The sequence below is a fragment of the Aspergillus foveolatus genome (genome assembly GCF_047715535.1).
Source record: "Aspergillus foveolatus strain CBS 279.81 unplaced genomic scaffold BDW70scaffold_29, whole genome shotgun sequence".
In the NCBI taxonomy this organism is placed as follows: domain Eukaryota; kingdom Fungi; phylum Ascomycota; class Eurotiomycetes; order Eurotiales; family Aspergillaceae; genus Aspergillus; species Aspergillus foveolatus.
In genome coordinates this window covers 61,241-81,369 of record NW_027396093.1, presented here as the reverse complement: position 1 = coordinate 81,369, position 20,129 = coordinate 61,241, and the positions used below count along the sequence as shown (strand labels likewise).

Below are 20,129 nucleotides of genomic sequence, written 5' to 3'. Positions count from 1 at the left end.
AAATCATCGCAAGCTCCCGTCCAAGTTTGCCAAGTCTCTCTTCCTAGGTAGCTTGAACTTCAGCCCCTCTTCATGCTCCTCACGCTCAATTTTTTCTAACTGCGCCCAAAGATCGGGATGCCGGCCCTTGGCCCATTTCTCGACTTCGTCCTTCCAATGCTGGTAAGGAATGGCGTTGTATAAGTGTCCGATTCTTGAATGGACAAGTTAGTTAAAACCATAAGGTCTCGAAATACTGTTAAGATTCAGGGTAGACAGCTAAACTTACGATGTAAAAGTTGGCGGGTGCCCCGTCACATCCTTCATGGCGTCTAGGGCTTCCGTGGCAAGGTCGAACTCGCACTGCGCAGCCAAGGCTTCCACATAAGCTGTGTATAACCGGCGGTCGAAGGCAATCTCAAGGCGTTTCATTTTCTCCACCATTTTCATAGCCTCATGTGTACCGTTATGGTGCTTCTCGCAAGCTTTGAAGAAGAAGAAGATTGTGCGTTGTGACGGGCCTTCTTCGGACTGGAGGATCTCGCGGAAAATCTGCATGCTCTTTTCAGGCATGTCACATTCCGCGTATGCGAGCATGAGCCAGTTCAAAAGACGCGTGTTCAGGTCGACTTCGGTATCAAGCTTGAGCATGTTGTGCACGAGTTCCAGGTGTTTTGAGTCTTGTGTCTGTGCGAGGCCCCGGAAGCAGCGGGCATAAGTGTCTGGTTTAGGCCGCTGCGCGAAATCCTCAGCCTGGCGCATGTGGCCAAACACGAGGAAGGCGAGATCGCTCCGGTTCCGCTGGAAGAAGGAGGTCATGATTGTGCTTCGCATGCTTACTCCTGTTTCCGGAAATGCGAGCTGGAGCAGCATGTATGCCTCCCATGCGGGCTCGCTCTCCTGGCTGGGATCCTGAATGAAGTTTGTTAATGCGGTGCGGATCTTGTGTCTTTCTTCTGTATCGTAGGACCCTAGGCGAGGGCGAAGTAACTCGGAGGCAGCTTCCAGGTCGTGGCGGTAGAGAAGCATGTGCGTTAATGCTGTGAGCGTATCTGCCCCGAAGCGCACGTTATTATCGAGCAGGGGATCAAGGAGAGACGAGATGTGGTCGAAAACCGTATCATCCTGGCCCGAGGAGCAGAGCATTGTGATAAGTTTGTTCATCAAAGGAAGAGCTTCGGGCGCTGTGGTATTTAGGCCCTCCAATTCCCCAATAGATTTCAGCACCTCAGCCAAATCACCGGCCTGGATACGTGACTCAAGATGTAATAACTGAGTTTGCGAATCAGGGACAAGTCCCCATGCAGGAGCTAATGCCATGCATTCATAGGCTAAAGTAGGGTTATTGGTCGCATTCGCATATTGCATCAAGTCGTTTACGCAAGAGATCGTAAGCGACTGCCACAAGTCTGGTTCCTTCGCCGCCAGGGATTCAACAATTTTTGCAATTTGTGACGCATCTTTCCCTTGCGCGGCATTCCATAATAGTCGAATCCCGGTGCTTTCCGAGGCGCGGTCGGACGGAAGAGACTCGTAGACAGGCTGCGCCCAAGCAGTGTCGGTTTTCATTATAGCATATTTTATGGCGGCCAGCTTTGTCGATATACTGGGTCCTTCAAGATCAGACAGTGGACATTCATAAACCACTTTGACCGCATCAAGAAGATCTTGTTCGATAAGGAACTGAATCAGATCTTCTTGTGAAGCCGAATCAAAAGAGACGCCGTACTCGCCAATTCTCTTGACAACCCGCTTGATTTGCTGTTTATCATCACTCAGCAGCGCGAATCCTCTTATTACCGCCAGCCAAGGTGAAGGACTGATTTTGCGCAGGCTACCCCAGAATTTCTCAACAGTCTGCCGCGCCTCGGCGGGGTCACCGTAGATGGCCTGAATATCAATATAGGAGATTATTGCGCCTTGATGGAGTCTGTCTCGCCCGAAGTCGGGGTTCTCGCAGAGCGCTTGGAACACAGAACGGGCAAATAACCGTATCACTCCGTGCGCCTGAGGTAGGCATTCCGCTTTGGACAACACATACAGAACGTTTTCCAAGTTCTCGTTGGAGAAAACCCTCTGCCATTCCTCTGACTCTACAGATTCCTCAAGAGACTGCAAATGATACCACGTCGTACTGATCAGTTGCGCTTGAAATTGTGTGATAACTCCTGGCTCCCCGGCACGGGTTTCGAAAAAATCTTGGAAAGCCTTCGCTAGAGTATCACCCTCCGGTTGTCTGCTTTTGCTCCGTAACGATACAAGCAAATCGCGCATTGGCTTCAGCCCAACCTCGGAAGGCAATGTCGACGACGGCGGAGCAGTAGGGGGATTGAAATTGAAAGCGAACAAGCTGCGTCGTTGAACGTAAGAAGGCCCTGATGCCATCTTCCGAGACCTAGATGGCCGGACGGTGTGTATGCATCGGTTTTGACATTTGGACGATGATAGCGGCTCGTTGTTGAGAATGGCTCGAAAAACCCTCCGCGTGAGTTGGGACTGCATGTTAACCTGGAACGCAGGTATTTGTCGCGCGTACGACATTGGCTTCAAGCGCGAAGTTTGTAGATTGTCAGCTCCAATGGCCGTGGCGGAATTGTCCACTTGAGGGTCAAGAGTGAGAGAGAGAATGAACGACGGAGGTGACGGAGCTTCCAGCTCGACCAAAAAATGCGGGAGGTCTTGGCGTCCCGAAGAGAAATCGTCGGCGATCACTATTGATCCATCTCCCATCCTTCAATCATTTCACCTCCAAGTGCAACGCAGCTTGCTGGTAAAGATGACTTTTCCGCTTCTTTCCTCGTCGCCATTGCGGGCATTTCCATCGGTTGTGCGATTGGCTTGCCGCTCCAGCTCAACCATGTCTAAGAGTGTCGCAAACGAGCTCGAGAATCTCATACGTCCTGCTAGACCAGCCCCTGGTACGCATTCTGCCTTTTCCTGGTTCATCTTTTGACTGCATCATCGAACACATTGGACTATTACTTACTTGCCCAAAATATAGCAGCGCAGAGATTGCCGCTCCGCCGTCAGACCAACCGCCAGCGAGCCATTGAAGAGGAGAGGACGCTTAGGGAGAACCGACTCATGGAAAAATTTCAGACGCGCGAATGGAAGGCTGGTGACATATATGCCCCTCATGACCTCAGCCCTGCCGAGATGAAGAAATGGAACAAGCGCAACCCTCCAACTTCAGATGTCTTTGATGCTGTCAATCTGAACCCTCTGGATGTTTATAAGGTACGCACTGGCTGTAAGGAGGCAGTATTCAACGACTGGAAAACTGGGCTAATCGTCTTGTTTGCCTTCCAGAATTTTTCCATTATGTCCGAATACATGACCGATATGGGACGTATCAAACACAGAAAAGTGACCGGCCTACGCGGCGTGAACCAGCGGAAGCTTGCGAAGGCAATCCGAAGAGCTATTGGTGTTGGCTTAATGCCGAGTGTTCACCGTCATCCAGAGATTCTCGCGGAGATAAAGTTCAGGACTGATGGCGGATTCTGAGAGAAGTGCATGATGCTCCTCTATTTGAAGCAGACCGAGCTTTCTCATGAAACGATGTTCTATTCCCTTTTGTTATCAGGATGAATGCTGGCATTACAGAGCAATGTACTATATCAATCACATACATTTTGTGGAAATATCGAGTTAATCCATTAGGTACACCAAAAAACCAAGCAATGTACAAAGGTACCAGTTCATTTCTATTTGCTTCATTTGATGGGCTATATCACGATGACAACTGGTGTAGTCTGCTATGACGATCTAACCCACGCCAGGCATCCAAGCGGGTAGTGGTAACCGTAAACAGAGCTCCGACTTAGTCTCCCTCACCACTCACAACCTCCGCCTTTTGCTTTGTTTAAATCACATCAACCATCTTGACTCCCTCTGTCTAGCTGTGAGACATGTCCATCATAAATGGTCAGCCCTTATTGTCGACCTTGATAATTACCAACTTGTCCGCTAACCCTTGCTCTTAAGAGGCAATCTGGGCCGCCAGCCCCTCCACCACGAGGGGTCAACCCACCCAGCTTTCTTCCGATGCTAAAGGCGAACGTCTCGCTTACGCGGTATATTATAGTCTCCCTGCAGAGCTCTTTTAGGCCATGGTTGAACACCTGTCTGACCCGAAAGATGTCTTTCTGAACAGTCAAATAAATCCATCTTTCTTCGCTCCATAGATGACCCCGCAGTCGCTCGCCAGTACACCGAGCATAAGGTGCAGACAACAGTCGCCCGCTTCGCACCATCAGGATTCTATGTTGCTAGCGGAGATGCTAGCGGTATTGTCAGAGTGTGGGATTGCGTTGGTGAAGGCATTACGAAGGGCGAATACAGCATTGTGAATGGCCGAATCAACGATCTTGCTTGGGACGGTGATTCACAGCGGATTATCGCAGTCGGAGACGGAAAGCAAAGATACGGTCACTGCATTACTTGGGACAGCGGAAATACTGTGGGCGAAATAAGTGGACACACTCAAGCGATCAATGCGGTTTCAATCCGCCAACAGCGCCCGCTGCGCGCAGCCGCCGCCGGTGACGATAAGAACGTAGTCTTCTATCACGGAGCGCCATTTAAGTTCAACACTGGCATCCGAGACAAACACACCAATTACATATATGGCGTTGGCTTCAGCCCCGATGGCTCTACGTTGGTCAGTGTTGGTGCTGACAGGAAGATCTGGTTATACGATGGAAAAACCGGGGAGGTTAAGGGGCAGATCGGAGAAGGGGAGCACAAGGGAAGCATCTTTGCGGTGTCATGGTCGAAGGATTCGCGTAAGTTCGTCACCGCCAGTGCTGACAAAACTGTCAAAATCTGGGACGCGGAGGCAGGCAAGGTCACCCAGAATTGGAACATTGGAGGTGAGGGAAATCAAAACTTCCTGAATCAGCAAGTCGGCGTGGTATGGCCCCCAGGCAGGAGCGATAACTTGCTCATCAGCCTGTCATTAAGCGGTGACCTTAACTACCTTGTCGAAGGTACACCCGAACCAAGACAAGTAATACAGGGCCACCAGAAGAACATTACATCCTTGACTACATCTGAATCTAGCAGTGGCGAAGAAACACTATGGACAGGAAGCTTTGATGGAAGGGTATGTGGCTGGGATGTGCCTACTGGGAAAGCCGAGACGATTGAAGGAGATGGCTCCTCGTCGTATATTGCAGGTCTGACATCGACCAAGGAAGGCGCTGGGAGGCTCTACAGCGTTGCCTGGGATGATACCATTCGTTCTCTAGACATCAGTGCCAAAACTTATACCGGTAGTTCTTCCAAGCTGTCCGGACAGCCCAAAGGGATCGCTGGCGGAGGTACGACCGTTCTGGTGGCAAACGCCGAAAGCATCGAGATCCACAGGGACGGCCAGAAAGTCGGCGATTTCAAACCAAAGTTCTCTGTCACTGCTGTAGCGGCTCACGTTAGTATAGCAGCAATTGGCGGAGACGATTCGACTGTTCAAATTTGCGACATTGCTGGATCTTCCTTAACGCCGAAACATGATTTCAAGGCGTCGCGCGACGTGGTATCGGCTATGGCATTTTCGCCAGATGGTTCCAAATTAGCTATTGGCGACTCGCGCGGGCGCGTGCTAGTCTATAAGGTGACGGACGGCAGCTTGGTGAATGATCGCTGGACGGCACACACGTCTCGGATAACATCTATTGCATGGAACGACAACGGCGCCCACATCGTCAGCGGGGCGTTAGATACCAATATTTTCGTTTGGAGCTTGACAAACCCAGGTGACTGGCTGCAAGTACCCAATGCTCACAAAGAGGGTGTTAATGGCGTGGCATGGATCGCTGGGGGCTCCAAGGTGGCCTCCGCTGGGGCCGATGCTGCGGTCAAGGTATGGAAGGTTGAAGGACTGAAATAATAGACGCAGACTGGTATAGTTATCTATAAGTCACTTTAAGAGTATATAAACATTAAACCTAAAAGTTGGCAAGGTGCGTGTCGAAAGACAATGATTCCGTGGCATTAGGAAAACGTTGTGGTTACGTCGTGGTTGGGCGTTGCTGCAAACACAGGCCGAAGCACCGACCAGTCGCGCTCAAATCCAGGGACGCGCAGCTTCTTTCAGCTTCCTTCGGCAGGACTGATCCGTAGAGCTCCAGGGAGAGAACCATTTGAAGATGAGATGAGAACATGTCTGTTCCTGGGAACTTGTCGAGCAGCTCCCAACGATTCTTCCGCTCCCAAACGGTAAGGTGCAAGCTATAGCAGCATTATTGAAGCGCCTGGCTGATCACATAATTTTCTTTCAAGCTTCGCCAGGCGACCTTTATCCTCCCGAAAACCGGCCAGCGCTTAAAAGGCCTGGTGCAACTACGGAATTCGCACCACAATTCCGACGGCCACCGCGACAATGAAGAACGGCGTGGGCTTTTATCGGGGGAGCTATCTCCAGCTGCCGAGGGCGTCGTTCCACGCGTGAAAGGGAAACTCCAGGAACAATGGACCTTACTGCGGCGGTTCGTTACTTCGGAGCCTGGGATAGGCGTTCTAAAATGCAGCCTGGCTTATTTGCTTGGATCTTTGGCAACCTTCGTTCCAATCCTCACGGCGCTGCTCGGTCACCAGGATAGCAAGCACATGGTGGCAACCATAACGGTATACTTCCACCCAGCTCGGTCGCAGGGGAGTATGTTCAAGGCCTTGGTCTGCGCTTGTTTGGCCTTCATCTACACGGCCTTTATCTCGATCACAAGTATGTGCGTTGAGGTGTTCTTCCAAGACACACTACACTTGCTACCACTGGGGCACGCCATTGTTCTTATAGTGTTCTGTGGGGGCGGACTTGGATTCATCGGTTGGACGAAGCAAAGGCTGAATGACCCCCTCGTCAACGTTGCATGCTCTCTGGCTTCGCTTTCGACGATCAGTGTCTTGACAAAAGAAGGTGCAGTCCAAGCTGGAGATTTATCGTTTGCGAAAATTTCACAGGTCTTGAAAATGATTATCATGGGGGTCACTGCCACAATGACTGTATCATTCTTAATATTTCCCATATCTGCGCGGAAGAAATTGCGGTCAAATCTCACCAGTGCCACCGAGACCATGGCAACGATGTTGGCTTTGATCACAGAGAGCTTTCTGACCGGCTCAGAAGAAGAGCTCCAAACTGCAGAATTCATCAATGCAGCTGCGCAACATAAAATAGCATACGGCCAGCTCGACTCCCTCGTCAAAGAAGCTAAGCTCGAGCACTATGTAAGAGGAACCGAGAAGGAGTACAGGCTGGAAAAGAACCTCGTTCGCTGGGTACAGGATATAACTCACAACTTGGGAGGCTTGCGCAGTGCTGCGTCAATGCAGTTCCAGTTGCTTAAGCAGACAAAGCCTTTTGGTTCACCGCAGCCACAAAGCATAGGATTATCCCATCAAGGAGTTGACGTTTACCGGTCAATCAGTCCATGGTCAATGGCCGAGGATCGACCTTATTTGGAACCAATTGACGAGAGGCCGGAAGACGATATATCAGAACCCGATGTCCCGAGGCCAACCCTAAGTCGTAGGCAGACTTCTGAATCTGAGGCTGGTACAGCTCTTCTTCCTGCAGATATTTTCGCTATTTTTATAGGCCATTTGGGACCATCCATGGTGAGTTTAACCGCGGATACGGAGCACGAGAGACCCGTACTAACCTTTGGAAGAGATCACTTGCTTTCACGCTAAAGGAGATATTCAAGGAAATACCTTTCGGACCGGCCCCCAGCTATAAAGTCACTGTCGACAGCAGGTTCATCACTAGCTTAGACCGTGCTCTTGAGCTTTACAAGGTATCTCGAGAGGAAGCGCTGAAATCTATATACCGAGAGAAAGATTTTTTCAAGGTTAAGACCCTGGAAATCGAAGCGGACCTGGAAGAAGTCGCCGCCAGTTGTGGGCATTTCAGCTTTTCGCTTTTGGAGTTCGGCGAACAGTTAAAGGAGTTGCTCGCAATATTAGATGAGCTACAGCTCGAGTCTGAAGAGCGACCCTATGGAAGATCTTGGAATTGGTTGAAATTCTGGCGTAAAAATGACCTTGAGCGGAGAAGATTCGCCGGTAAGTTGACCTAGACTAACCTATTGTTGCTTTGCGAGGGGGCTTGACTGACGAAGACTCAGACCAACCACTAATAGAGTCGAGCCCCTTGCGGGACTCCATTGCTATTACGCAACCGTCGTATAGCTCTTCACAGCTTCAAAATAGCGCTCCCGAATCTAGGAAACCGTCTGCGAAGACCAGGATCGGGTACCAAATCTGGAGGTCACTCAGCGTGTTTCGACGCGATGATATGAAATTCGCGATCAAGGTAGGGACTGGTGCAGCGCTCTATGCCTGTCCTTCCTTTATCACATCCACTCGACCCATTTATTCACATTGGCGAGGAGAATGGGGTCTGCTGTCCTACATGCTGGTTTGCTCTATGACTATCGGTGCTTCAAACACCACTGGCTATGCACGTTTTCTGGGAACATGTCTCGGCGCAGTTTGCGCCATCCTGTCATGGTATGTCACTGACGGGAATGCACTCGGCCTCGCCTTTTTAGGCCTGATCATGGCTACGTGGACATCCTACATCATTATCGTCAAACGGCAAGGCCCGATGGGGCGCTTTATTATGCTTACATATAATCTCTCAGTCTTGTACGCATATTCACTCACTCAGCAAGACGGCCAGGATGACCAGGACGAGGGCGGAGATAGGCCCATCATTACTGAAATAGCGCTCCATCGGGTCGTGGCCGTGTTCTCTGGTTGCATCTGGGGTATTATCATCACGCGGCTGATATGGCCCATTAGTGCACGGAAGAGATTGAAGGACGGGCTCGCGCTGTTATGGCTTCGGTTGAGCCTAATCTGGAAATCTGGCCCACTGTCTGCAACTCACAGTTCCAAGCAGCAGACTGAATTCATGACTGCAAGAGATAAGCTTGAGGTTGAGCGATTCCTAGCCCACCTCGAGTCTCTCCAGGTGTCAGCACGATCCGAGTTTCAGCTTAAGCAAGCTTTTCCGGACGCTGTGTATACTAACCTTCTTGCACATACACGAAGCATGGTCGATGCTTTTGTGGCTATGAACCTTGAGCTGGCCAAGAACATGACTGCTTCGCAGGGCGAACTAGCCATTCTTGATTATACCGTCTCTGAGAGACGACATTTGTCATCTCGCATTAGCCATCTGCTGTCTTGTGAGTCGTGCGAGTTTTCGTAAGCTCTTGAACTAACTCTTGTTTTAGTCATGGCGTCGTCCATGAAATTGGAATATCCCTTAGTCGATAACCTGCCCAACGTTGAGCATGCAAGAGACCGACTTCTCGCACGTCTTTTCCACTACCGTAAGAATTCGGAAATCTCCAAGTCTTCGACGGATGAAGATTATTCACTGCTCTATGCATACGGTATGTCTTGTTCAACAGTTATGCACCTAAAGCAGGCCTAATATTAGAGATAGTGCTAGTGACTGGACAATTGTCGAAGGAAATTGAGGGAATATCAGAAGAGATTGGACGCCTTTTTGGGGTCCTCGATGAGAGCGCAGTGAAACTTTATGCCTAGAGTGAAAAAGAATAATCCGTTGACTGAAACTGTACCGCGTAGACATTATCGTAATTCGCCTGGAGTAAGTTTGGCGGGGAGAGATCATGAATGCAACCCAGACGTTCTCCTTCAACCCATCCAACCTCGTCTATCTCCCTTCAGCGTTTTCCATCGCGATTCAATCTATTTCTCAGCATTTCCATCGTCTAGTGCATATTTTCTGGCTTTCCACACATTTTGGAATGTCTTTTTCTTCATGAAGCTCTAATCGTCTGCCTTCTCGGCTTCGCGCAGCCCGTCGCGTCCCCGTGAGCCTCACATCTCCGACCATGCAGCAGATCGACCTAGCAGCCTTGAACCGAGCAGCAGAAGACTCTGCGTCCGCTGTCCCTCCATCGAGAAACTCGGCACCTACGCAGAAATCCAAAGCGCTGATATCTGTGTCGCGGTTAGACCTGGGGCCTCCCTATCTTGAACTCAAAAGCCGAATCGGCGCCAACTGGGCTGAGTATAAGGAGGCCACCACTCTCTTTCTACTAGGTATGTGGCTAATAAAATGGATTGTTCTGCAATAGTATGTACAGCACATATTTACCAAGTGGTATTTCTCTTTAATGTAGGGCAATTGAATCAAGATGAACTCTCATCGCGGATCGATCCTATAATATGCGCCGATCCAAAAACCGAACATCTACATAATAATTTCATATGCGCGATCATTGCCAATCTCACCAGAGATCTCCCCGATCATGGAGTTGCTAGTTGGGTATCGGCGAACGACAAGCCGTCTGTGGTGTCGAAACCCACCTCTGGGGATGCTGCTGAACAGCGACTCAAGACGGAGGTCATGCAATTACCACCAAGAGATCGCCGGCGGATAAAAGCGATTCCAGAGGTATGCTATAATTATTTCTTATCTGTGAAATCTCGAATGAATCCAGGAGATTGACCATAAGTGTTTGCACCAGCGCGACCCCCACGATGCAGTACGCAACGAATTGGAGGAGTACCACCTGGCCAAACAGATAAAACTGCCAAGTCAGGTTCCAGCAAGCGCGGGTGGCCTAAACATGACAAGTAAGTAGAATTGTGTACGGCTTGACTTTCGGCCGAAGCTTATCAATATGGGTGTTTTAGACTGGGAGTTAGAAGTTCGAAAACGGTATGCGCAGCCGCTCGCCTCGGAGACCGGTGAATTTCCGGACGCTGAATCGATACACGCCCGAATGACACCTATTTGCTACGAAGAGTCGGTCGTTAATGGTGCGGGTGTCGCATGCGCCGAGTTCATGGCAATAGCAACCGAAACGTTCGTCAAGGAGGTACTTTCAGTAGTGTTTTCCCGGACGCGATGCAATGGTCCTTCTGGTACCATCAACGGCATGATGAAACGATCATATAAGCAACAACTCGAGCGTGAAGAGCTTGCCTTCACGCGTGGTGAAATCGCCAAAGACGGCGCAACTGGCTTGCTTCCCGTGGAGGCCAAGGAAGCCAGGACTCGCAGCGCCCTTGGGGTTCGGGACCTCCGCTTATCGCTAGAGCTCGGAAGCGGAGTCCTGAGCCACATGCCATTACTGGTGGACCAAATTATGGGAGGCTATCTCGAAGACGAGTTAGAAGCCGACAGACGAGGACGGACTGATACAGATGGCACAGAACCCACGGCCATGGATGAAATGGACGTGGATGAAGCAGACTGGGGCTGGGAGGGAGCCACGGCAGGCGATCACCAACAATTGGGCAGTCTACTGGATGAATGTTTGGCAATGGCCTCATAATCATCTTCCTCCCTATCGATTTCCTTACCCGTCTGAGGCATATTTGTTTCTCAGTTTATCACAATTCATCTCCTTGATTGTTACGCGCTCTGTGATATAGACAGGGCCAACGACTGCAGCATCTCGGCCTAAAGAAGGGCAAAAGGCGTCCTGGGAGTATTGGGATATCCACAAACTGTGTGGCATTGTCTTATTGCATTTTTTGGCTTGGAGTTTGACGTGTTCTGCTTCTCGTTAACCTCATGTTTTTCTTACAATACCCACACATGAGACCAACTGCCGCAGCTGATTTGCGGACGAAGATATTTATTGCCTACCTCACATCCTTATGACTAGGTCGCTAAGGGAAAAGAAACAACAAATTAGAGTTCATGGACATGTCGATTCCAACATATTTTTAACTGTGGACGATCTAGACACAGGTCCGGTACAGAGTATTTCAACACTCTTTCTGGCTTACTAGTGATATGCACTTGTTGAATAAGTTGTTTCATCAAATACAGGGGTGGGATTGTTGCTGGTATTCCAGGCTGCCTCGAAAACAAGTATCTTATGTTGCAATGACCTTTTTGCACCTAATTATTTGGGGAAATTGAAAGAAGCTAGAATGCTGACAGTATTGATTATTGTATTCCCAGAATCTCCATAGAGCAGTTAATCAGGCTGTGTGAGAAGCTTCTTGGTGCCAGTGTAGTCTACGCAAGATATATTGATAGTCAATTCACTATTGCTATGTAGAATACATTAAGGATATAAGGACACAACAAAGTCATTGAAGCTTTCATTATAATCACATCAACCCAATCCCAGAACGCCCACTTATTTGAAACAAGATTTATGCATGCTTCTAACACAGATGATAGTATACAGGTGGTGGAGGAAGCGTCACCTTTATTGGACAAGACTGTCCGCAACTAACTTTAGGATATCCTCGGTTGATTTATAGGCATTAGCGGGATTTTTCGCTATGGACTGCCAAACTTCACCGTGCTTAGGCTCAGAAAGTACACATTTCGAAATGACGTCGGCTCGTTTTTCCTATGAAGAATGATTATTAGAATAGGGGTTCTTTCCAGTGAATGGCAAAAAGAGAGACTATATGCGAGAGAGGAGAGTACTTACATCTGTACCATGCTGCAGCAGGAACTTATAGTACCAGGCCCACGCGTCGCCGAAATCACTGTTTGATATGATCGCCTTTTCAAACCATGTCATCGCCTTCTCAAGTCGACGCTCGCCCCAGAAGATTCGCGCTACTGTGATGAAGAGGATTGGATCATTGTCGACCTTCTTGATCGCTTCCAGACTGCGAGCCTTCCGCTGCGAGCGCGGTTCGAGGTGCCAGATGCTTTCGCTCCACAGAAGGCCGGATGACGGGACCTCCTGTAATGCTCTGGCCATCAGAACCTTCGCCTGAGGGATGTTATTTGCCCGCCGTTCAACTCGGACACTCTCTGTCCACAGTTCGGGGCTGTTGGGTACTGCTAGACGAGCCCTATCGAGAACAGATCGAGCTCTGACCACTGCCCCGGCCTTTTCTTCCAGTCGTGACGCCAATAGCCATAGAGCGACAGATTTTGGACATGCTCGAGTACCAGTGCCATATGCTTCGCGAGCCTGAGGAAGCTTATTCTGTGACTCGTATATCTGGCCCTTCATCATCCAGAGTTTATCGGCCTTGGGATACAGCTGAAGACCTTGATTGGCGAGGTCGAGCGCATCATCAACATTACCCAGTTGCCGCTCGAAGGCGACGCTCTTTATCCAGACGCGATCTGTACCTGCTTCGCGTCGAGCTGTTGCAAGAAGCTCTCGGGCTTGGTCCGTCTGCTGAGCATCCGCCTCCAACTTGACAGCAGCAAGCCAGATATCCTCGTTATTAGGGTTCTGGTTGAATGCACGTCCGAGCACTCGTCTGGCATCGTCAATCTCTCCTGACTGCCACTTCTCCTTCGCAAGCTGTAGCCATAGCTCTTCGCTCTGAGGGCAAGCCTCAACTGCTTTTTCAAGTACCTGCCATAACGCTTCCTTGGTGCCGTGGTTGCGTTCAAGGTCCGCTGCTGCAACCCATATGGATCGGCGATTGACGAAGACACGCAAGGCATACGCATAGATAGCCCTTGCCGTCTCATATTTCCCTCTCGCAATACTCGCCTTTGCGTCATCCATCCAGATGTCTTTCCGATCGTCATCTTCATCCAGCCCCCATCCGAGCGTTTCCCGAATGATCGCACCGCAAGTGAGGACAGCCCCTTCCTCTTCACACTTCTCCGCCTCCGCTATCCATTCCTCCCGTTTAAGCATAGCATTTTCCCTCGCCAACGATTGAACAGCTCGCTTCATGACGTTCACTTTGTTGAAGGTTCCCATTTGCTCCTGAAGTCGAGAAGCAGCAATCCAGATCTCATGGCTTGTAGGCACGGCCTTTCGCGCAGCGTTCAAAACTTTTTGGGCGTTTTCAGGTGTCTCAAGACGAGCGAGCGCCAGCCATAACTCAACTGAAAGCGGTATCAGTTCAACTGCTTTAGCCAGTAAAAGGCGTGCGTCTGCGGGGTCCTCTTCCAGGTTAACCGCCTCCTTCCAGATTGTGACGGACTGCGGAATATGCAGAATGGCTTGTCTCAACACATTCTTTTTTGCACGTGGCTCTGTTTCCAATCGCATAGCTTCGATCCAGAGCCGAGTGGAGTGGTCGTTGTTTTTGATTGCGTTTGCAGCGATGACTTTGGCATTGTGCCCTTCGTTAAGCCGAATATTCTCAAGCCACGCATCTTCACTCTTTGGGCAGAGCTCACATCCTTTTGCAATCACATTCCGAGCGGTAACTATCCTGCCCGCCAGCTCTTCCAGGCGCGCCAGCGCAATCCACCCCGGAGCATGCTTAGGATTCGTCCTTGTTACAGATTCCAGCAAGACGCGCACACGTTTGACGTCTCCCACTTCAATTTCACCTGCCTTCAGCTCTGATTGCGTAAGACTTGTAAGGTAGCCCTTTGGATCGATGCTAGTCGCACTCCCAGACGCCGCGTCTCCAGAGGACCCCATTGCCGCCTGATCAAGCTTAACCTGTAGTACTTTGTCACGAGCAGCACTAATGTTGGCAAAGTTCGTTATCATTCCGTCCGCCCCGTTGGCACCAGCATCTGTTGCTGTTCCATCGTCGGCAACGGTTGTATCGAACTGAGCGGAATCTCTTGCACTCGCGAGCACACTATCGGGGACCGCGTAAAAACGTTGCTGCATACGTAAATTCTGCTTCGTTCGTCTATTCCTACCCGTAAGGTCACCGACTTCGGGGAGGTTTGCCCATTCGTCTTCCGAGACCGACGCAAGAGACCGTTTCAAATCGACGAATTGCTGTTGGATTTTCGGATTCTTCCGTTCATACTCTTCCCGCTCCTGCCGCTCTCGAGCTTCCCTGCGGTAAAGGTACAAGTCGGTCATCTGTCCAAGAATAGCCGGGGTGAACCCGATGAACAACTCATCTTACGGCAAAAAGGGAAAAGAAAACATAGCGTGTACGAAGTCCACTAACCTTCGTGCTTTGCGCCGCCTATCCATCTTCTCATCTACCTCTCTGTAGATGCGATCCGCCTCGTCATCTTCTTGATCAAACTGGCCGTAGGCAAAGAGCCCAACTTCATTGTCGGGGTCCTGGAACCGTTCATCATCTTCTTCCTCGGTCGGCTTTTCCTCTCCTTTACCCTTTTCTCTTGTAGCCCCATAAGCCGTCGGAGGTGCTGCCCCAAGTAACTGTGCTCTTTTCGCAAGCGCAGCCTGTATCTGCTCCGGCGTTGGGCCCTCTCGAGCAGGACCTAAATCTGAGCGGGTGGTGAAGCCGGTCGCTCCTCGACCTAAACCAGCAACGTAATTTTCGGGGGCGGGTTGACTGAGGAAATCTTTTCGTCCAGACGCCATCTTGAGGAGGGGCTTGAATCTGATAAGCTCCAATCCCTGGCCTTTAGCAAAACTACCGGAGTTGGGCCTGGTCGCAGGAGCTTCTAATGACCAAAAGTCGATAACCGCAAAAGAATAGTTCCGCTCCGTTATCTTATCGTCTCAACCAGGCCATCAACCAGCCCAACTCTTCAGGGTAGTAGGGTACGATACGAGGCGCAGAATATTACGGTTACAGTACGATGGAGTATAGATATATTGGTATTGCCATTTGTTGATAATAATCGAGTAGCCGTTTGAGAACCATCAGCACAGATTGGCACTGCCACACCCTAGAATTCTGCAAAACACCCACGTATAGTCAAACTAGTTAGTAATCATTGAACAAGGTTCTTCTGGCAGACAGCCTAAAGATTGAACACTGAGAAATATGATGGAAAGAGAAATCAAAAGGGAAGTTTTCCATGGAAAATGACGCCACTGGATAGCGTCATGCTCTTCTTGCTCAGTCAATACAACGACCTATCCTCGCGCATAGGGATGAAAGCCTCGGTGGCCGCCACGTCCTCCACCACGGTAATTGGCGCCAGGCTTCCCAGCATTCTTAGGTCCTGTCGGAGCGTTTGCAGGTGCAGCGCCTTGCGGCTGCGGTGTTTGACCTAGTACCGGGTTAGCTAAATATGTAAACGATGCAGAGAACAATGGTGATGCGTACCGCGTCCCACACTACTGGATCGATTCATGGCCTGGGGGCCTGTGGGAATATTTGGCTGGGGCACCTCATCGTACATTCCTTCCCATGATGTCGGACCACCTTGCTGATAGGGTGAGAAGGCCCGGTTTTCCATTGCTCTGCGAGCTTGCTGTTGCTCATACTTCTGTTGCTCAAATGCAATTTGTTCGTGAGCATTGTAACCGGGACCCCCTCTGCCTCCTCCAGCATAGTTACTCCCCATGTTCATGTTCCCACTGCCATTTCCACCCATTCCCATTTGTCCCCCAATGTTATTTGCCTGTCCTTGATTTGGCATCTGTTGTTGCATCTGCTGCATCATGGCAGGGTTCATCATATTCTGCATTGACTGCGGGGTCGGGCTCTGAGCAGGAGGGCTCATGCTCGGTGACTGCTGATTATTTCCCATTTGCATCTGTTGTAGTTGCTTCATCTGCATTTGCTGCATAAGAGCAGGATTCATCCCAGCCATTCCCATGGCGCCCATTCCTTGGCCCTGCGTTGCAGCTACTGCCATTTGCTGTTGCATCAGAGCAAAGTACTGCTGCATGCGTTGCCAATACTGCGCCATCATTTGGGGAGTGAGCCCGCCAGGCATGACTCCTTGTCCCTGGGCACCTGCTTGCTGCTGGGAGCCGTCTGAGCCACCTTGACTGCCATCCCTAAAGTCTCTACCGCGACGACCACGATCCCCGTCGTCACGTAGATTGCCTCTTGGCTGAGCTTTCTTTACCTCGATAGTTTTACCCAGAATCTCGAGAGGGCGCGAAAGAGCTGCTTCGACGGCGGCTTCACTGTCAAATGTCACAAAGCCAAACCCACGAGGGCGCCCGGTATCCTTATCAATCATCAAAGTCGCATCAATCACACGACCAAACTGCATAAAGAATTGTTTGAAATCCTGCTCGGTAGCCTCTTGACTGACGCCACCAACGAAGATCTTACTTGTCTTCTCCTGCTCATCACGTGGAATAGCGCGCTTCGGGTCAATCTGCGAGTTATGTGAGCATACATTCATTATAACATAGAAAGCGTTAAAGCACGCCTTACAATCTTTCCGTCAAGGTAGTGCTCTTTGACCATAACAGTATTCACAGTCTTGGGGTCTTTGAAAGTCAGAAATCCGAATCCTCTAGACCGACCCGTAGCACTGTCACGCATGACGGTACATTCCTGTACTTCTCCGAACTGCGAGAAGTACTCCTTTAGAGATTCTAGCTTAAGAGGTTAGATCACAGAGTCTCTTGAGAAGGCTCGTAGACGGCACATACGATCTGTTGTCTCCCAGTTTAACCCTCCAATAAACATTTTTCTGCCACAAATTGCTCATTAGAAACTCCATTCCTCTCATTGAAAGTACTCAACCCGGCAAAAGACGGATGCAAAGAAAAAAAAATAGAGAAGAAAAGAAAAAGAATACCAAAGAAATGGGAAAGGGAAAGAGAAAAGAAAAGCAAATATCAAAAACACGTGAGTAGTATATGGCTGGGAGTAGCCGGGAACGGCTGATGGGCCCATGGTAGGAAAAGCATCTCAACTCAGATCTTATCAACAACTTGAGCACCATAATTTCTGGTCTTGGGAGATTGTCTTTGGGCTATAGTAGTCCATGGCGCATGAATTGATGTGTTGTCTGCTGCGGTGACTTCCATGCCGAACGACCAAGGTGCGCTCCCTCATGATGAGCAGCTGTGGTTCTAGCAAGTATACACTCAACTGAACCTCCTGAGACCGTATATCAGCGCAGGTGTTATTTCGGGTTTTATTCACAGCCACTGGATTACAAATCAACCCAGCAGTCTGGATACCAAACAGCATGGGCTCCAGGGTCCGAATGTGTATGCGGATAATAGACAGACCACAAGGGAGAGGTTTGCCGGGCGGAATAAGTCAATTGTTCTCTTCTGTCTCTCTGACCAAGGTATCTCTGCCTGCTGTCTATGAAGTCCGAAGCTAGGTAAACTGATCGATAATGCCCAGCCAGCCAGCCGGGGGCGCTACTCCTCGGTGGCTGTGCTATATCAAGTACCGATAAGAGGCTATATGGTATCAGCTGTACTATAGTCGCTCGAGATTGGGGCTCGCATAATTAGGCTGTCGACATGTGCCTCCCGATTCTGCCATAATGGCGCTGACTCGCTGATAGATCCTCACTAGACTTGGAAGGAATAGTGCACTTCCACCCAGATTCGGCACCGTCTAGGTGCAAACAAAGTTGTCAATCTTCATTGAGTTGGAGTGGCTTTGCTCCCACAGGCGTAATAATCGCTCCCACCAAAAGATCTTGACTTGAACGAAGTCTCATCCGGCCTTCCAGTCCAACACCCCTTTCATGCCTCAGGAGCGTCCCATCAAATGGACCCACCAGATAAGCCAAAAACGTAGGTTGTCCTGCACAAGCCATGCACCGAGTACAAACGTACAGCTCGCCATCATCATGTGCATATGGGAAAGATTCCGCTAAACGAATTGGCAGTTTTCGTGGACACCTCCAGCCCCATACCATGGCCGCAGCAAAGGCAAAGTACACAAACGTATCCGAAGCGCGAAGAACATGAGATGCTTGTGAGAAAAAAAACAATGGGAACTTACCCGTCTTCCTTGATGCCTGTTCCCTGCGGCTCCGGCTCTCCGACTGGACCAGTAGTTTGGTTGTTATATCCGGAGTCGGGCCCAGATCCATTTTGATAGCCTCCTTCATATGTAGGGGTTTGATAGGTACCATGCGTGCTTTCGGATTCATTTCCAACGCCTTCGACTGATTGAATGGCGGAAGTGGCTGAAGGTTGTGCGGGCGCATCTGACGGCGCGGAGTTGGAAGCCGCCGGAGCTCCACCAGTTGGAGCTGCTTGATTTCCTGTCTCATCTGCATCGTACCTAGAAAGCAAGACAGGTTTAGATCGATGTAATTTCGTCCAAGCGAGAGTGGGAGCAGCATACAGATCGGCGAAAAGATCCTCCTCGACGTCCTCTGGTTCAGCCATGGTGTGAATCGGCGCTGGTTGATGATGGGAGTAAGCGGCAGGACGAACGACCCAATTTCAATTGACTCGTATGCGAATAGCAGCGATGTCCGCAGTCAGATTTTGATGGGGTATCACCAGAAGCTAATCACGAAGAAAATCCTAGTAGCTCAGTTAAAGAATACTAAGAACACGGATTAGAGAGACAATAATGAAAGTTGAGGAGAGTGGGGAGGAGTGCGATGAATAAAGGAATAAGAAGGAAGGAAGATGAGTGAAGTTGGATTGGAGAGAAGGTGCCGAAAATTACACTCGTACTGGCGGCGTTAGACTAGGTATAATAGGGAGCCAAGACTTGGAGATTACGGGAGTACAAGTAGAGCTCACTTTAGAGTGTACAGCAGCCTAGGTAAATTACAGGCCGCCAACCTCCAGCACCAACTATAGCCAGACAAAACCTAGGCAGCTCTGTCTTGGTGTTCAAGACGGAAAATTGCCGTCAGTAATTCTGCTTCTGAAGTTAATCATCTCCAGTGGTCGGCTCAGGTTCTGTCTCCTTTCTTATTCGTACTGGGTGCATTGAAGCACCCCCGCAATATTCCCCTGTCTACTGACCCGATGACCTGTTCGGTTGACATCATCTCCGCAACACCTGTGGACTTTCTTTCACACAATGGCGACTAGAAAGGTCCAAAAACAGGTGAGTTGCCTTGCCTCTGTTCGCGACAGAAGTCAATTAACTCAGAACCCCGAAGGAAATGGTCCAGGTTGGTTCGTGCCCTATAACCTCTGTCTCAAAATCGACACAAAGTGGCTGATAAATGCTCCCCGCCCCCGTACGCAGACCGTTCCGAGTAAGCTACATCATCTGGTTAATGTTGTGCTCAAACCACTAACAATTAGACAAGGCAATCAGCTTCCCCTTTCTGGAAAGCCAGATCGGTGTCGCAAAACTACCAAAGGACTCCCAATTCCCCTGATCAAAGTCTTATCGTTGGCGCTTCCTACTCTCACGCCAACATCCCGAAGTCAGTTTCCCTTTGAGACGAGCTAGCATACACCCTGTGGGCGCGACTTACTCTTACTTATTATTCAACAGTGGATTGTCCCAGCACGCCCGGCCGCGAACGCCTCCCTGTTCGTCCCCCAATAATTCCTCACACGCATCACCCTCTACTCGGCGGCCCGGGATATGGGTCGCGTCCCCGCGCGCGTCGTACTCCGGAATCATGA

At 50.0% G+C, this 20,129-nt stretch overlaps 5 protein-coding genes across 5 annotated transcripts; 2 read left to right on the top strand and 3 right to left on the bottom strand.

Moving 5' to 3' along the window:
- Positions 1 to 3: 3 nt before the first annotated feature.
- On the bottom strand, positions 4 to 2,481 carry BDW70DRAFT_150814 (putative mitochondrial respiratory complex I chaperone (Cia84); the record flags this gene model as incomplete). Its single annotated transcript, XM_073739214.1, has 2 exons — positions 4 to 193; positions 269 to 2,481. The coding sequence occupies 2 exons, from the start codon at positions 2,479 to 2,481 to the stop codon at positions 4 to 6; spliced, it is 2,403 nt and encodes an 800-aa protein (XP_073595285.1).
- A 168-nt stretch (positions 2,482 to 2,649) lies between these two features.
- BDW70DRAFT_137585 (mitochondrial 37S ribosomal protein bS18m) lies at positions 2,650 to 3,671 on the top strand. The gene is made up of 3 exons (XM_073737069.1): positions 2,650 to 2,897; positions 2,981 to 3,216; positions 3,289 to 3,671. Exons 1-3 carry the CDS (start codon positions 2,756 to 2,758, stop codon positions 3,484 to 3,486), a joined length of 576 nt encoding a protein of 191 aa, XP_073595284.1. The 5' UTR covers positions 2,650 to 2,755; the 3' UTR covers positions 3,487 to 3,671.
- Positions 3,672 to 3,717: 46 nt separating this feature from the next.
- Positions 3,718 to 11,303, top strand: BDW70DRAFT_150813 (transcriptional regulator of RNA polII, SAGA, subunit-domain-containing protein; the record flags this gene model as incomplete). Its single annotated transcript, XM_073739213.1, has 11 exons — positions 3,718 to 3,773; positions 4,001 to 4,055; positions 4,136 to 5,842; positions 6,262 to 7,596; positions 7,674 to 8,047; positions 8,170 to 9,173; positions 9,222 to 9,383; positions 9,817 to 10,062; positions 10,143 to 10,417; positions 10,491 to 10,599; positions 10,660 to 11,303. The coding sequence occupies 11 exons, from the start codon at positions 3,718 to 3,720 to the stop codon at positions 11,301 to 11,303; spliced, it is 5,967 nt and encodes a 1,988-aa protein (XP_073595283.1).
- Positions 11,304 to 12,132: 829 nt separating this feature from the next.
- Positions 12,133 to 15,279, bottom strand: BDW70DRAFT_59979 (U4/U6-U5 snRNP complex subunit PRP6). Its single transcript, XM_073744370.1, has 3 exons — positions 14,839 to 15,279; positions 12,426 to 14,721; positions 12,133 to 12,341 (listed from the first exon to the last, which is right to left on the bottom strand). Exons 1-3 carry the CDS (start codon positions 15,219 to 15,221, stop codon positions 12,195 to 12,197), a joined length of 2,826 nt encoding a protein of 941 aa, XP_073595282.1. The 5' UTR covers positions 15,222 to 15,279; the 3' UTR covers positions 12,133 to 12,194.
- Positions 15,280 to 15,448: 169 nt separating this feature from the next.
- BDW70DRAFT_137575 (heterogeneous nuclear ribonucleoprotein HRP1) lies at positions 15,449 to 19,181 on the bottom strand. The gene is made up of 6 exons (XM_073737068.1): positions 18,874 to 19,181; positions 18,526 to 18,810; positions 17,205 to 17,245; positions 16,984 to 17,147; positions 15,916 to 16,924; positions 15,449 to 15,859 (listed from the first exon to the last, which is right to left on the bottom strand). Exons 1-6 carry the CDS (start codon positions 18,915 to 18,917, stop codon positions 15,723 to 15,725), a joined length of 1,680 nt encoding a protein of 559 aa, XP_073595281.1. The 5' UTR covers positions 18,918 to 19,181; the 3' UTR covers positions 15,449 to 15,722.
- Between the last annotated feature and the right edge of the window lie 948 nt (positions 19,182 to 20,129).

Bases quoted from the DNA above. Each gene is read 5' to 3' on its own strand.
- BDW70DRAFT_137575 (XM_073737068.1), bottom strand. From the start codon at position 18,917: ATGGCTGAACCAGAGGACGTCGAGGAGGATCTTTTCGCCGATCT. The intron at 18,811-18,873 runs GTATGCTGCTCC...CTTGCTTTCTAG, and splicing joins GAGGATCTTTTCGCCGATCT to GTACGATGCAGATGAGACAG. The intron at 17,148-17,204 runs GTATGTGCCGTC...CTCTTAAGCTAG, and splicing joins AAACTGGGAGACAACAGATC to AATCTCTAAAGGAGTACTTC.
- BDW70DRAFT_59979 (XM_073744370.1), bottom strand. From the start codon at position 15,221: ATGGCGTCTGGACGAAAAGATTTCCTCAGTCAACCCGCCCCCGAAAAT. The intron at 14,722-14,838 runs GTTAGTGGACTT...CCTTTACCGCAG, and splicing joins AGGCGGCGCAAAGCACGAAG to GGAAGCTCGAGAGCGGCAGG. The intron at 12,342-12,425 runs GTAAGTACTCTC...CATTCTTCATAG, and splicing joins TGCTGCAGCATGGTACAGAT to GAAAAACGAGCCGACGTCAT.
- BDW70DRAFT_137585 (XM_073737069.1), top strand. From the start codon at position 2,756: ATGACTTTTCCGCTTCTTTCCTCGTCGCCATTGCGGGCATTTCCATCG. The intron at 2,898-2,980 runs GTACGCATTCTG...CCCAAAATATAG, and splicing joins TCCTGCTAGACCAGCCCCTG to CAGCGCAGAGATTGCCGCTC. The intron at 3,217-3,288 runs GTACGCACTGGC...TTTGCCTTCCAG, and splicing joins ACCCTCTGGATGTTTATAAG to AATTTTTCCATTATGTCCGA.